Source organism: Tinamus guttatus, unplaced genomic scaffold (genome assembly GCF_059628265.1).
Source record: "Tinamus guttatus ecotype Peru unplaced genomic scaffold, ASM5962826v1 Tinamus_guttatus_pri_ptg000075l, whole genome shotgun sequence".
NCBI classification, from domain to species: domain Eukaryota; kingdom Metazoa; phylum Chordata; class Aves; order Tinamiformes; family Tinamidae; genus Tinamus; species Tinamus guttatus.
The window spans coordinates 124,266-140,019 of record NW_028288609.1 but is presented as its reverse complement, the minus strand read 5'-3'; the positions used below and the strand labels follow the sequence as shown (position 1 = coordinate 140,019).

At 55.6% G+C, this 15,754-nt stretch overlaps 1 protein-coding gene across 1 annotated transcript; it reads left to right on the top strand.

The window, feature by feature from the left end:
• The first annotated feature begins 2,684 nt into the window (after positions 1–2,684).
• Positions 2,685–14,590, top strand: CAVIN1 (caveolae associated protein 1). Its single transcript, XM_010211140.2, has 2 exons — positions 2,685–3,255; positions 13,836–14,590. Exons 1-2 carry the CDS (start codon positions 2,836–2,838, stop codon positions 14,499–14,501), a joined length of 1,086 nt encoding a protein of 361 aa, XP_010209442.1. The 5' UTR covers positions 2,685–2,835; the 3' UTR covers positions 14,502–14,590.
• The last annotated feature ends 1,164 nt before the right edge of the window (positions 14,591–15,754 follow it).

The window sequence follows — 15,754 nt, the reverse complement described above, 5'->3', positions numbered from 1 at the left end:
AGCTCAGCTACCATGAGCTGACGCTGTGAGACAAGAGCTGCAGGCAGGTGCACAGGCACACAGAGCATCTTGGAGGCCTGCAATCATTTATGAAACAGTAAGCAAATCCAACAAGTTAAATAACATTTATTTGTCAGAAAATGACCTTGGTGCCTGTGAAATGCATTGCGATATTTGTGGCCCACAAGACTGAGTTCTCCCCATCTGTGGGGCGCACCCAACAGTGTGGAAATTTGCACACGTGTGCGTTATTCCCAACGTGTTTGTCTCTGGGACACAGAGGGGGCAATTGGGTTAAATGGAGAAAAAGAAATCAATTTCCAAGGACAAATTGTGGCCCTTGCAATCTGTCGTTTTCTGGAGACACTGTCTGCTGCATGCTAAGGCTGTTGCTTAATTTCTGAGAGGCCTAAGCAGCTGTGTTTTGCTGTTTATGAATTGAGCAAGTTGAGCAAAGTTTCTGCCAGGCACAGGAACCGCCACGTACTGAAGTGGAAGCAGATGCTGCGTTTCCCTTTCCTTTCCCGTCCCCCACACGTTGGAGAGTTTTCCTTTGAGCCTGAAAACTGCTGCTCTGTGATTGCGCTGTCTCTTCCGTGTCCCAACGGAGCATTTGATAGCAATTCTGTAACGTAGATGGGATATGGGGATAAACGGTAGTATCTAAGGCGCGGTCTTAGCATATAAAATCCAAAGACCTGAGGCAGCTTTGGCTTGTCCTGTCCCTTCAAATCCGCATGCAGGCTCTGAAGGGAGGATTGTGGTTTGCCACCTATTGGCTCTTCCTGGTATGTCTCCATGGGAGAAAATGGCTGAAATGGAGTTAATCCTAACATAGAAAATTACTCATCACATTTTAGCTTGGGGTGTGAGTGCTACGTGAGCAGCAAGCATAGAGCGTGGCACTTGGTCTCTTCTACTAAATATCAAGACCAAAAATAAGTTCCTGTTCTGTCATTTTATCTCTTTCTGTCTTATACATTCAGCCTGCTGTTTGACATTGTTGTTTTTATTCCCAAATGGGGAAACTTAAGGCACAGAGGTGCCCAGGGAATTAATAGCAGAGCTAGAAAGAGAGCCCTGCTCTGCTGGCTTCCCATCCTGCACGTTCAACTTCCAGCAGATATCACTGGAAGTGGCTCTGAAGCAGAAATCCCCGGTGAAAACCAGCAGGGAAACCGGGGCTGCCTGGCAGGAGCGAACTGCATAGAACTGACTCATGAGCAGCAAACACTGGGAACCAATCCTCAGGAAAAAGGGCCCTCCAGGAAAAAACAACGTTGGAAAAGCAAGCTATTTTTGATACATGACATCGCTGCGCTGCGCAGCCCCCGCTACGTGTATTTGCTGTGTGTTTAGTGCTGCACACTGAAAGCAAACGGGAACGAAGCGGCGCTGACAAGGGGGCTCTCACGTGGCAGGGAGCAGCGAGCGCTCATGGGCAAACAATGATCCCACACACGGCTCCGCGCGGGGCGGCTTTCCCGGCTGCTCCGCCAGGAATTCCGCGTTTTTGCCAAGCCCGTCTCGAGGCGGCCGCGAGACCGACCGTGCCCCGTGCTGCTGCGCGTGTTGGTTCTGTTCACCCTCCGGGGCAGGGTGGAGGGGCAGGAACGGCCCTGCCTCGGGGCAGGATGTGCTGAGCACGGATTGCTCCCTGTGGAGCTGCAGGGAAGGGGGAAGCGGCTGCTTTGCTGCTCTGCCCGCGGCCCTTCCGCCCACCTGGAAGGGGTTTCTGCCATCCTGAGGCTTCACAGCGTGGCCCCGGCCCCGGGATTTCATTTACTCTGGCTGAGCCAGCACCAGTGATAGTAAAAACGCCTCGCTATTAAGTTCTGTTTATTTTTTTTAACCAACAAAACAAAATACAGCATATTGAGCATTGCTTACAAGTATGTTTTTGCATAGCATATGTTGAAATAAGTCCTATATTTGTGGCTAGGCTTGTAGATAAATAGAGGGTTGTGGTGTTGAGGTAGCTGCTCTTAGTTGGGACTGTGCAGCTGCTTCATAAGCGAATTACATTTATTCTTTCTGTATTAATTGCATGCAATTGTGATGCACACTGCAAGCATCATGTGCCCATATGAACATATATGCTTGCAAATACATATGCACATGGGAGCATGCATTTGTATAATTCAGGAATTAAATGTCATAACCTTTCAATCTAGATTACAGCCTTTTTTAAAAGAATGCTGATAGTCAGACTCTCATAATGTTGAAAAAAGTGCTAAATATGGGAAAAGGATCTGAATTCTCCAGCTGGAGCTCTGCACTACCCCAAGCAGTTATTTTAAACCAGCCTTCCTTTAATGTATACAGCTGTGCCCAGATGGGGCTTCTTTCTTTTCAGAAGTTTCCGAGCCATTTACACAAGGCTTTTGTTGTTTCCTTTCAGACAGATTCCACGGGAGGTTTATTTAAATGCCTTTAGACTTATGGTAAAAAGAGGTTGCTGGAGTTTGAGCTTTGCATTCCTCGCTGTGCCTGTGTTCGCATGCAAAGCCATCGCCTCCCCTCCAACTATTTTAATCATTTCAGAAAGGGTGGGACATCAGGCATTTGGCAGCGGGCTCCTTTTATACAGCCGAGGTGGAGTCAGCCAATGACCTGCAAGGCTGGAAAATTTTGCAGGGCAGTTGGAGTGGCCGCTCTGCGGGGCCGGTGCCACTCGCACGGCAGCTCGGGCGGCCGCGCGCTGCGCGCTCCATTCCTGGCGCGTCTCCCAGCGCAGAGTTTAGCTGGGGCTCGGGTTCAGTTTTCCCTCCTCTCTCTCTCTTCCCGGCAGTGACAGCTTCTCCGGGCTCCGCCAGCCAGGGCTCCCGAGCAGCCATGGAAGACACCACTTTGCAGATCATCGAACCCCCAACAGCCTCCGAGGCCTCGGAAGAGCAAGCGCCCGAGGAGCCCATCAAAGCAGACCAGATCAACGGGGTGATGGTGCTGACCCTCCTGGACAAGATCATTGGAGCGGTGGATCAGATCCAGCTGACTCAAACGCAGCTAGAGGAGAGACAGCAAGAGATGGACAGCGCCGTGACCAGCATCCAGGGCGAGCTGACCAAGCTCACCAAGGCGCACACCACCACCAGCAACACCGTGAATAAGATGCTGGAAAAGGTGCGCAAGGTGAGCGTCAACGTGAAAACCGTCCGGCAGAACCTGGAGAAGCAAGCTGGGCAGATAAAGAAGCTGGAGGCCAATGAAGCGGAGCTCTTGAAGCGCAGGAACTTCAAAGTCATGATCTACCAGGTAAGGAGCTACCCCACATCTTCATGTTTTGTTGCCGTTGCTGAGCGTTGCATCGCAGTGCACGGTCTGCTGCTCTCCTAAGCTCCCCTGTCCCGGTGAGTGCTCCCAGTTGAGGTGCTCTTGTTCGTGTTTTAGCACTGTATATTCTGCAGCAGCAGGTTTGAGGCAGTTGATGCATTCAGCAGGACGTTTAAGGAGAGCAGTGAGAATGGCCCTACCCGCTCGCTGTGCTCAGAAGCATCAGAGTATCTGAGCTGCTGCTTAACTGAAAAAGAATGAGAATGTTCTGATGTTCCGGATTCTGGAGGGGGATGTTTTAAATCGGCCCTTTGGAGTCTTTTCTATTTGAGAGGCAGCATGTGTTTCACTACACAGAGAGCGATCCTATTTCAGATTTGTGGCATGCGCCTTACAACAAGAGACAGTAACCCCAGCCCCGGGGTTGTTCTCACCAACTAGGACACACAGAGACGCTGCAGGGAATGCAGAACAGGTTTTTGAGCTCGTTAGTGTCTGGCTATTTTGCTTGCACATCTTGCCCAGCTACTTGTCTGTAACCTGCAAGTCTTGAAGCTTTCAGTTTTTCGATTTCAATTAACTGCTTGGGTTTGCTTGCTGCTCAGCCCCTGCACTTGCACTAAACATTGGATTTTCGTCAAATATGCAGCAAGAAAGGAAAGAGGAAAATCGTGTTTGTCTCTTTTTTCCTGTCTGGAGTTAGCCTTCCTTGGCAGGGCAAACTCTCATACTGGGAAAAAGGGAGTGAAAAGGTTAATGATTCAGTTAGAAGCCTCCGTGTTAATAATAGACAGTGTCGGGGCAAATAGAGAAGCATCTAGTGCTGATCACAGTAAAAGAGGAAAGAAAAACAAAACGAAAAAAAAGCAGCACTTCCTACTAGTTTGAAAGGAGAGCTGATCATAATAAGCTCAGGAATCTAGCGAGTGTCAGGGCCTGCGTAGCTCTGATTCAGAGGTTAAGCATTTGTAGTTTTATCATGCCTGAAAGGCTGAAATACTCGAGCCTATTGACATCATGCAGGCCATCTAGCCAGTTTGATATATATATATATATATATTTACTGGAAGCTCTTTATATCGTGCTTTTGGGGAAGCATAGCTCTATCCGTGGAAAAATAACACAGACCTCTAGGTGCCCCGCAGAAGCAACAAACACTGCAAGGCAAGAGAAGTGAAGGGAGTTGTTTAAACAGGACATTCCTTGTGCAGGATGAAAGTAGGTAGGAAAGCGGCCAGCTTTGAGATCCTTTCGAAGATTCCTGAGGATTGGCAGGTGGTCATTTTGGGAACTGTTCACTTTGGTTTGTTGTTGCTCGTGAATATTGAGTGGCTTTTTTTTTTCTTGAGAAAACAATCCTGCTTCTAAAGGAAACCAGTGGCAAAACTTTTGGAATAGGTGATTGCAGTGAAGGCAGAACAACTGCTGAGTGATTCAGTTGAGACTATGGCAAGAACTTTGTGTGTCATTAAATTGGGAAAAAATACAGAACTAAGAGATTGCAATTTGGAATTTAGTAAGGAATTTTGTGTAATTTGCATGTGAGGCTAGAGAACACAAAGGAGAAATTATCCAGGCTTTTTTCATGTGAAATGGAGCCTTTTGCACGCTCGTGAAAATCCTCACGCCTGTGCAGGAAGCCTGAGTAAACCTTGACACTAGGGCTAAGTGCCTGAGCAGGAACGTGGGAGCGAGCGGCCGGCGCTGCCCTCACAAATTGAGATTTGTATTTTATTTTTTGGTGGTCAAACTCTTGGCTTTCTCTTAATTTGGCAAATATCAAAAGCCCAATCATGGATTTTACTTTTCAATTTGAATACTACGAAGTAAAAGGCAATAATATTAATATGTGTGAACAGCAAATACCTTTGCCTATGCTGGTTTGTGCTGCGTTACTCTGCCAAAGCAGACCGTGCAATGGGAGCTGCGATTACTGCACTGGGACCAGAGGGAATCCCTTGGAAGAACTTTCTGTATTTTTGCAGTCCCCTGCAATAGTGTAACCACTTTCCCCTACATAGAATGGAAACAGATTTTTGGGTAACAAAATGTTTCTTAAGGGTATCAGCCCACGGTCGCAAAGCTGCTTCTGCAGGTTTCTGTGTGACTTTTTTGACATTCCCAAAACATTAATTATCATTTCCTATACAGAAATTGGATGGTTACCTAATAGCTGCATTATTCACACAATTTGCACTTCATAGAAATGTCATTGCTTAATTTTCATTGCCCAGAAACCTGGGTAGTAAGGCCTTGTATAAGGAAAAATAACGCATTGTATACGGGAACCTCTTATTTGTGGAAACTTTTTACTCTGATGAAGGTTAAATATTTGAAGGATTTGGGGAGTTTTCCCTTTTGTTCGGAGGAGTTTCTCTTCTGCTTTCTCTTTTTTTTTGTTGAGTGACGTAGGATTTTTAGAGTTTATTTCTGATTGCAATTGTGAAGGTGTCGTTCATCAGAAATTACCAAGCCAGACCAACTGTGAGCTGCAGTGCAGATCTGCAGAAACAGTAGGTTACAATATGGCTTGATTTACTCAGAAGAATATTTTATTGCGTTCAGTAATTTTAGGAACATCAATTAGGAGTGATATTTTGTTTGGGATTTTGCAAAACAAATAATGCTAATGCTTTTGAATGGTAAAACTGTACAGAAAGAAGGGCTATTTTTTGTGTGCATTTTAAAGGCATTTATCAGATCTAAGATTATACTCTGCCACCTCACGGATACTGAACCATGCTCTTCATTGGCAGAAGTCTTGTTGATTCCCGTGGGAGTGCACATTTACTAATATCTTTCTGCATTTAAGTTTTCATAATTAAGTTCTTAATACTTGCAATGCATTGAGAGTCTACCAAAAAAAAAAAAAAAAAAGCTGTTTTATCTCTGTTCTCCTGCTTTTAGTCACAGATATAGCAAAACTAGAGGTGAAAAAATGTCATCCTGTGGGAAGAAGGGAAATAGTTTGACTCATTCTTTTGGAGTGCAGCTCTGAATTCAGCTGTGTTCTCTGTGCATTGTAAAGGGACCGTGTTGATATCCTGGGGTGTGAAGAAGCCTTCCTGGCCCCTAAACACCCCATCTTTAGAGGAGGCTTAAGAAAATTCAGAGGAGATTTTGTCTCTAAAAGCTTCAGGTTGTTAATAGCTCGACATTCCAGGGTTTTTCTTACTGCAGATTATCAGTCTTTCTATTCGAAGATAGTTCTGGAGCACAGATTTGTTTGCCGCAGCTGGCAATCCATTGCATTAATATTTTATTGCTCGGGCATTATTTATAAGCAATTAGTGCCAAGACTGTTTGTTTTGCTGAGCTCCTTTCACCATCATAGTGCTGTACTGAGCTGGGCAGCAATAAATTATCCCAGAGCCAAGAGTTGGGGGCACAAAGGCTGCTCAGCCCCACTGGGTAAGGTTAGATGGGATGTTTGATGGCTCAAGAAAATAAAATTAGAGGCTCCTATTGCTTCTGATCACAAATCCTCTCTCAGGTGTGTCTTGTGCCTCTTGGTAGTGGATCTCAGCTCTGTCTTACACCGTGTCTGTGTGATGCCAATGGGGCACTCGGGGCTGTGCAGTGAAGGGCAGGATTTACCCCCAGCCTCACTGTCCTCCGCTGCTGGAGTGCCCCAGTTTCCAAAGGGATCGCGGCTGTTTGCCCGGGGATTTTCCGTTTCCTTTCGCATAAAAACCCCTAAGCAGAGGCATGCAACCGATCACGGACGTGGAGAGAGAAGAACTCTCCCAAGGCCACGCACGGCCCAGCTGGCACATCCAGGATTAGCAACCAAGGAACTCGCAGCCGGAGTCCGTGCTGGGAACCGACCTCCCTCGGGAGAGGCTCCGTCCCGACCCGGCCGCAGGGCGCTCTGTGCAGGAATGTGAGTCCGAGGGGGCGAAAGCGGCCTCGTGCCATCGGCTCCGCAGGGAGGGGAGCGCCCTGGGAGAAGCGGAGCCCTTGGATATCGTCTGCCCGCCGCCCGTTTTGTTCCATTTTGTTCCATTTTGTTCCCAATTTGTTTGTGGGTTGTGCAATGAGTCCTCTGCGGCGGGCGCCTCCCCATCGTGCCCGTCAACGTGAGTCACGACGGGCCCCGAGCAGCTCGCGGAGCCGCTCGCTCCGAGCACACGCGTTCCGAGCAGCCCTCGGAAACCGAGGCCTGCCCTGCACCCTGGCTGGAGCTGCTCCTTGCTGCTTTCCCTGCAAACCTGCTGGGCTCTCCACGTGGGAACGATGAGCGGAGAACTCCGCAAGCTGCGCTCTGATGTATCGGCACGAGCACGTGACCAACATAAAGCGTAAAACTCCCTCATAAGCTTTCGAGCAATGTGCTTAGTCCTCCTTCATCTTGTTTGAGGTAATGTCTCTGGATTCTGCAAGGTTTTCCACAAGTTAGGAAGCACCTGAAGAATCACAGGGCTGCTGCCCAGCTGCAAGAGGAGACAAAGCCCAGAGACAAAGATGTGCAATCTCAGTGATGGAAAATCAAATATTTAGAACAAAAAGTCTCAGGATGTTTAGTCTGCATGTTTTTTTGTGAGGCTGCAGATGTCAATTAATATCAGTATTTATCTGTCTGTAAATGCAAACTCCATCTTTATTGGTTTGCTGTTCAGAAATAGCCCCACAGTTATTAATCAGATGTGGCAGGTTTATCCGGGAGGAGCAGTTCTGAGAGTAAAGCCAGTTGTACAAACAGACTGATAACAGGATTCAAATTTTTTTTTTTCTGACAGAGGAGAAAAAGGCATTTTTGCCCTTCAATCTATTTACTTGTGTGTTTCCTACAGCCCTGCCTTTCTTCTGACTCACATCTGGGCAAACACACTTTTCCAAACACAGCCTCCCGCTCCGTGCAGGCTGCCTGCTCCTTCCTCCCTCTCTGGTCACCATCAGATTTGGACTAGCTCCAGCATCTGCATCATGCTCCTCATTCTCACCAGCTAATGAAGAAGATAAAGCCTTTTAGGAGATAACTTCTAGGACACAGAGAAACTGGATATGTTTGATGTGGGGAAAAAAGTGCCAAGATGATTGTGCAATGTGCAGACTTGCTGAGGGAGGAGGGTTTCTGCTGCTCAGCACAATCCTACCTGGGAAGGAGCCAGTTTAGCCCTTTAACATTTACCTGCTCCCAACCTCTGCTGATTTTTCCTCTCAAGCCTTTGAGACCTTCCGCGCTGTCCCAGCAGTGATTTCTCACTGCAGGATTCAGTAGCCTCTATGGCAGGAGTTGCAGGTTCTCTTTCTCTGGACCTGCTTTTTGTGACACTGTTGGAGATGAAATCTGTCAACATTTTCAAAATGTAAGAACGGAGGCTGCACCCAGTGAGTGCAATGAGGGCACCTTCGTGTGCGGGCTGTTGGCTGGCCCGTTGGGTGTAGCTGTTCGCAAGGTGCCGGGTGTCACCTTTGCGTCCGGGTGTTGTCGGTATCCAGGCAGATGTGAGGGGATGGGGCTTGGGGAGCTTTCCCGATCTCCAGCTCATGTATTTGAACGAATAGACATTTTTAATCGCGGTCTTTCCATAGCCCTCTGCATTCAGCTGAACCGCAGCATTTTGGAACTATGTCGAGAACAGCTGAAATGAACCAGCTCTGCGGAGAGGAGCAGAACGTGTCCCCCGAGGGCGGCCTGGCCCTGCCGAGCGGTTCTGCAGGGGCCTGCAGTGAACTGGGGGGAGACGCCCCCCTCCTGGCGCCTCTTTGGCTGTTTTTCCTCTCTGACCGCGCTGCCTGGCGTGTGCCTGTGCTGAGCCCTGCCCGTGTGCGTGCCCTGTGTGCCCGTCGCGCCGCTAACCCGGGCTCTGCGGCGCGGGGCCGGGGGGAGCAGGGAGGTTCTTCCGCCCTGCTTCCTTTTCCCTGGCCATTGAAATGGAGTTTTCCTCATCCTAGCCCGAGCAGATGCAGCCCGTGGCCTCGAGCCTGCGCCGTGGAGCGTCCCCGGAGCCTCCCGCGGGCCGGGCGCCCCCGAGCAGCGCCGCCGACAGCGCCCGGCCCGCGGGCAGCGAAGACAGGAGAGGGGGCAGCGCTTTTCGGGCTGCGGAAGGAGCGTCGTCCCCTGAAGATTTGCTCTGACCCTCCTCTTCGGAAACTCTGACAGCTGCCGATTCCTCAGCCTTTGCCTTCGCCTCCTGTTTGTGCTGCTGCAGCCCTTGGATGTGCAAAGCTGGTCCTTTTCCTTGGCGTAACACCTCTGCTTCTCAATTAACCTGCTTCCCGCATAGCTTTGTTGCACGCTGAGGAGCTGAATCCTCCCTGGGCATCGGGCACTTGTGTCACACTGCCAGGATCGGGGCTTGCACGGGGCAGGAGCAGCCAGCTCTGCCACGAGGCTCTTTGTGCCCGGGCAGATCCCACCTGCTCTCTGAGCCTCAGGTTCTCTGAAATACAGGCCTGATCATACCTCCCTCCTCAGCCTCGTTGTAGGGCCTGCACACTGTAAGTGTTTGTGAAGTGCTTTGCAGTTGCTATTTTAAATACATAAAAGCAGAGAGCATAAACTCATCGTGTCAGACTAAACCCGCCACAGACGAGGCGGCGGCGGCGTCCGTGCCGTGACCGGCCGCGCGCTGGCTCTGCTCACTAGGAGCTACGTTTCTGCTCTCGTAGCAGTTTGTGATGTAGCGAGAGCCTGGGGGTAAAAAAAGTCATTTCCAACAAGAAGCTTAAGAAAAAAGCACAACCTTCCTCTTTCCTGTGCCGGCTGTCTTTAAATCCTTGGGCTGTGTGGGGCTGCGGGTGCTTATCTTGCTCGCGGATAACCGTGTCCTCCTTCCCTGGGCCCTTCCTTGGCCGGGTGCTCCGCGGGCCTCGCTCGTCTCCTACGCGGCCTCCTGCCCCTGGACTCCCCCTGGGCCTCCCACCTCCACCGGGACAGGGGCTGTTTCATGGGGGGGACCCCATCGTGGTCCCCCTGTGCTTGGCAAGGGGGTAAAAATAACCAAGCAGAAAGAGCTGCAGATGTGGTTCGCATGCACGTGCGGAAAATACCGCATTAAAGCTCCGGGCTGGGGGGAGAGTGGCCGAGCATTCGAGGACTCTGCTTTTTCCCACACTGATAATAAGATCCGCAATTCAGCAGCCCTCCGCGAGCGCTCCCAGAACGTGGGGAACGTTCCCCGGATTTCTCCGTGATTCTGCCCCCGTTTCGCAGTTCTGCTGGGCTGGGAATGCAGCTCGGCTTTGTGTCTCTTTGGCCTTTTATACAACGAGGGAAGTGTTTACATGTGTTGTAGCAACCAGCCCCTCCGTGCGTGCCCGTGCCGGGGCTGCGTGCGTGACTCACTGCAGGGGAACTCGGGCCTCAAAGCAGCGGCGGAGGAAAATCCCGTTAATGCAGCAAAGCTGCGGCTGGGCTGCCCAACGGCTCCGGGAGCCGGGATTGGTGGTGGGGGATGAGGACGGTGGCTCCGGCGCTCCCGGTGCTTTGGCAGGAGGCCACGGTCCTGCACAGATGCCCTGAGCCCCTCCGGGAATCCATGTGCTCCCCAAGCTGCTCTCTGCGAGCAGGGAAGGGGCTTCCCAAAGGCAGCCCCGGGAAGGGCTGCGGAGCGGGATGAGGTGGCGGACGCGCCGCAGGCTGAAGTGCACGGGGTGACGCGTTGGAATGTGGAAAGGGAAAACAGAGCGTTCACACCAATCCAAGGGGAGCCCTGCTGTGGAGGCTGGCAACAGGAATGAGCGGATCGCTCCGTCCTCGCGCGCGCGGACACCCGGCTCCCTTGCCCAGGGCCTTTGTGCTTTGTCTGCCACAAAAACTCCATAGCAGGGAGACCTTTTCAGCAAGGATAAAAATCCGAGAAGTCTTGTTTGTCCCCTGCCTTTGTCCCAGCTGGATTCAGGCTGTCTCTGAGAATAGAACTAGTTTCTCTCTGCAGATTGGGAGCTCGCAGTCGAACGCCCCAAAATGCAGGGATGCCAAGACCTGGGATTTTGGACTCGCCCACTACAAGGGTCAGTATTTTCCTAGTAAAAATAGATTGCTTGGAATGCCTGATGTTACAAACGTGGCTCATCTGAATGAGTCATGAGTGAAATAAATTCCACACATAATAGTGCCCTGCCCCGAGCGGGGATTTGTGCGGCGGCCGCGCGAGCCCCGGGATCAGCGGGGATTGTTCCAGCGGGTCCCTTTGTGCGAGGCCGGAGCGGGGCATCATTCCTGCACCGGCTCTCTGGGGCTAAGCCGGGGGTGTAGGAACGTTCCCAAATGGAGTTGGGATGAGGAAAGCGCCTCAAAGCCCCGAGCGCTGGAGCTGCCCCAGCTGCTCTCCAGCTGCTCGTGTCCACCGCAACAGGGAGCGATCCCGTCGAGGAGATGGGGAAACAACGTAGGAATGGCAGCAGGCGGAGCGCGGCCACGGCTCCCCAGCGCCCCGAGCTGCTCGGCCGGCCCTTACATGGGCAGGTTACCCTCCGGCATCCACCCGGGATTATCGGAGCTGGCGGAGGGCCAGGGGGCACTGGGAACCGTTCCCTAGCACAGCTGGAGAAAAACTCCGGGGAAAGGCCGGGGTTGGCAGGGGGTCGATCTCCGGAACCAGCTCCCTTTGCCCCTGTGTGCAGGCAGCGACGATGCTGGGGCGGGACGGGAGGGACGGCCGGGGCAGAGCGCCTGTTGCTGCAGGTGTCCTTGTGCCAGAGCGGCTGTAGGGACAGGTGTTGGGCGGGTGTTGCCAGCGCCAGCCACTCCGCTCCGTCGGGATCCTGACACCAAGGGGAAGGGGATGTTTACGTGGCAGCCGGGGCACACAGAGCGGGTCAGGAGCAGCTCGCGGGCCAGGGAATGCCTTTGTGCTGCCTCATTGTGCTAGGGGGAAGGAAGCGGCTGCAGTTCCCGATGTTCCTGGCGATGTTCTTGGCTCGTGGGCGCCGGGATCCCTGCAAGCCCCTGGGATGGCTCCAACAGGTCGTGCTCCCTGCAAGCCCCTGGGATGGCTCCAACAGGTCGTGCTCCCTGCAAGCCCCTGGGATGGATCCAACAGGTCGTGCTCCCTGCAAGCCCCTGGGATGGATCCAACAGGTCGTGCTCCCTGCAAGCCCCTGGGATGGCTCCGGCAGGTGCTGTGGTTGGGAGCGCAACCACCGCCCTCCACCGGCTCCTGCCTCGTTTTCCCCAGCGTGGCCGCTCCATCCAAGGAAACGCCCCGTGCCCAGCCAGGAGCAGGGCCGGGGCAGCTTCCCACTCTGCGGAGCTCCGGAGCAGCCGCGGGCGCTGTGGACCCTCGTGCCCTCCGCGGGCTGCGCTCCCTGAATCCCGAGGTGGATCCGTCCCGCGCTCCGAGCCCTTCGGCTCTGGGCTCGCGCCCCCTTTGCTGCTCTTGTCCCTACTCCGGGTCCCGTCCCACTGCTCCCCGCTCCCGCCGCTCTGCCCGCGCTCATCCCAGCCCTTCCCTCCCCGCTCCGCGGGGTAAAACATCCCGGTAATAAATCCCGGCGCGGCGGGCGCGCAGCGGTGACGCTGGGCACGCCGCTGGGCTATTTCCAGCGTGTCCCCGGGACACAGCGGTGATTCATGGCAGCAGGGCCGCACGCTATGTGCTGCTCGCGTGAAAACCAATCCCCCCGGCCGGGCCGCCCCCGCGCGCGGGCTCGGCCGGCCGGGGGGACGCTCGGCCGACGCTCTCCCGGTGTCCCCGGGATGTGCTGGGCACGAGCCAGGCCCTGCCCAGGCCTCGGGCAGCCTCCCCTCTTGCTGCCCCCGGGGCTGCATCCGGGAGGTTCCTCGGGCACCCGGAGTGGGAAGGCCCTGGGAAGGCCCTGGGAAGGCCGGTGCGGAGCGAGGTCCGTGCGGAGCCGCGCGCCGGCCGGGCTGTGCTGCCACCTGCAGCCTGGCGAGTGCCGGGACGGCACCTGCTCCGGCACCGCGGCGGGAGCCGCGCCGGGAAGAGCGGCCAGGCGAGCGGGGAGGCCGGACGGAGCGGTGCCCGGCCCCTGCGCCCGGCAACGCCGTCTCGGCTAACGCGGCGCCGGGCGGACGGCAGCGACGCAGCGGGGGCTCGAGGGCCCCCCAAGGCCGGGCCGGGACACGGGCGCCCTGCGGCTCTGCACGGAGCCGGCGGCGTCTGGCGAGGCGAGAGGAGCTCCCGGGCGAGCAGGAGGAGCCGACGCGGAGCAGGGAGGCCCGGCCAGTGTGTGCCCGGCGGCCCTCGCTCCCAGGATGTATTTCCATGGCTCTCCGGAGCTGCCTCCGGATCCCTGCTCCGGAGAGGCAGAAAGACCTGCCAATACCGGGGCCTTGGGGCGAAGGTAGCGCTGGGGGACGGAGGGTTCTGCGTGATGCAGGGCAGGGAGCTCCAGTCTGAGCTGCTGCATCGCGGCGGATTTGGAGCCCCGAGGGTGCAGAGCTGCTGTTATCTGGGCTTAAATATAGCAGAGCCCTAAGCTGCTGCAGGGCAGCGCAGATCCTCTTTGCAGTAATTTATCGGGTGTCCTGAGAGGAGAGGATAAGCCCAGGCCTGAGGTCACCTGGCGCTGGGGAGCTGTGAATCCGGCCGTGCCCCGTCTGCAGGGAGGCTGCACGTGCCCATCTCACGTCTCCGCTCTGTGTCTTGCAGGATGAGGTGAAGCTGCCTTCGAAGCTGAGCATCAGCAAGTCCTTGACGGAGGGTGAGAAGCAGGAGAAGGAAGGAGAGGGTGAGGAGGTGCCTGCAGGTGAGGACCATGCAGAAGAGGACCACATCCAGCTCTCCTCGGACGAGGAGGTGGAGATTGAAGAGATTATTGAGGAGTCACGGGCCGAGCGCATCAAGAGGAGCGGCATGAAGAGAGTGGATGACTTCAAGAAGGCATTCTCGAAGGAGAAGATGGAGAAGACGAAGCTGAAGACCAAGGAAAACCTGGAGAAGACCCGCCACAACTTGGAGAAGACCCGCCACAACCTGGAGAAGAGGATGAACAAGCTGGGCACCAAGATTGTGACCAATGAAAGGAGAGAGAAGATGAAAACTTCTCGGGACAAGCTGAGAAAGTCTTTCACCCCTGACCACACCATCTACGCCCGCTCCAAGACGGCGGTCTACAAGGTGCCGCCCTTCACTTTCCACGTCAAGAAAATAAGAGAGGGGGCGGTGGAAGTGAAGGCCACGGAGCTGGTGGAGGTGGGCGGCGAGGAGGCGGAAAACTCGGATCTGCTGCGCGGGGAGAGCCCCGAGATGCACACGCTGCTGGAGATCACGGAGGAGTCGGACGCGGTGCTGGTGGACAAGAGCGACAGTGAGTAGGAGCGGGCGCAGCGGGAAGGATCGGACGGACGGCTGGACACGGAACCCTTCACGTTTGAGATCTCTCTTCGCCCCGGCGCCTCGGCGAGCGCCCACGACGCGTCCGAAGCGCCCGCGGAGCCGCCGCCGCCCCAGGACAAGGTGTATTTGGTATTTTAGCTTTAGCACCGCAGAAGCTCGGAGCTCAGCACCGCTTCCTCACGCGCCGAACCCCCGCGGAGACCCTTCCCGGCGCAGCCGCCCCGCTGCCCCGTGCTGGATCCAAGATAACGGAGTACACCCGGACCCGGGAGCGAAGAGCAGAGCCCGCTCGCCGGCCTCCGGCTCCCGAGAGCGGCCGAGGCCGGGATACATCCCGCCCTGGAAGGAAGGGCTGTCGGAGCAGCCGTGACACCGGCCAGGGCTCGTCTCCGAGGGCCTCCCGGGCGGCTCCGCTCCGCTCCCACGTGCAGAGGCGTCGCGGGATGTCCCGGAGGCGACACGGGATGTCCATCCCATCCCGCCCCGCGGCTCCGCGCCGGGAGGCCTCCCGCTCACGCCGCTCCCGTCACACGTAACCCGCTTGGCCACCGCACGCGTTCCCCTGCGCTCGCCCCGCGCGCGCCGGGCTGTCCCCGGGACCCCTGCCCGCTGCAGAGCGGAGCCCGGCGCGGGCGGCGGCGGCGGCCGCGGGGCTTCGGCGACGCTTTAACGTTTTCTACGCCTGCATCCTGGTGAGCAGCGCGACTAATAAAGTCTCTTTTCTAAAGGAGCAGCGTGCAGCGACTTCCTGGGATGGGATGGGACGGGATGGGGGGCTCGTCCTGCCCCGCTGCTGGCTCGGGGCTGGGACGGGACAGGGCCAGGGCCGGTCCCGGGGGCTCCATGCAGGGCTGGTCCCGGACAGGACCGGGGCTGGTTCCGGACCGGACGGGGGCCGGCCCCAGGGCTCCGTGCGGGGCTGGTCCCGTGCAGAACTGGGGCTGGTCCGGGCAGGACCGGGGCTGGTCCCGGGGCCCCGCACACGCGCGGGGCTGGGCGGGGACCCCGCATAATGTCGGTGCCGCCGGGACCGCCCCTGTCCCTTTAAGAGGCGGTGGCGCCAGCCCCGGCCGCGCGCTGACGTCACGGCGCTGCCCGGAACTCAGCTGGGTTTCCCGCACGGCCCTTCCCGGCACGTTCCGCCCCTCCCGCCGCGGCCCCGCCGCGTCCTGCGCCCGGCGCCCCCAGGCGGTGGCGGCGGCGGCGGCGGGGGCGGGGCCGTCCGGGAAGAG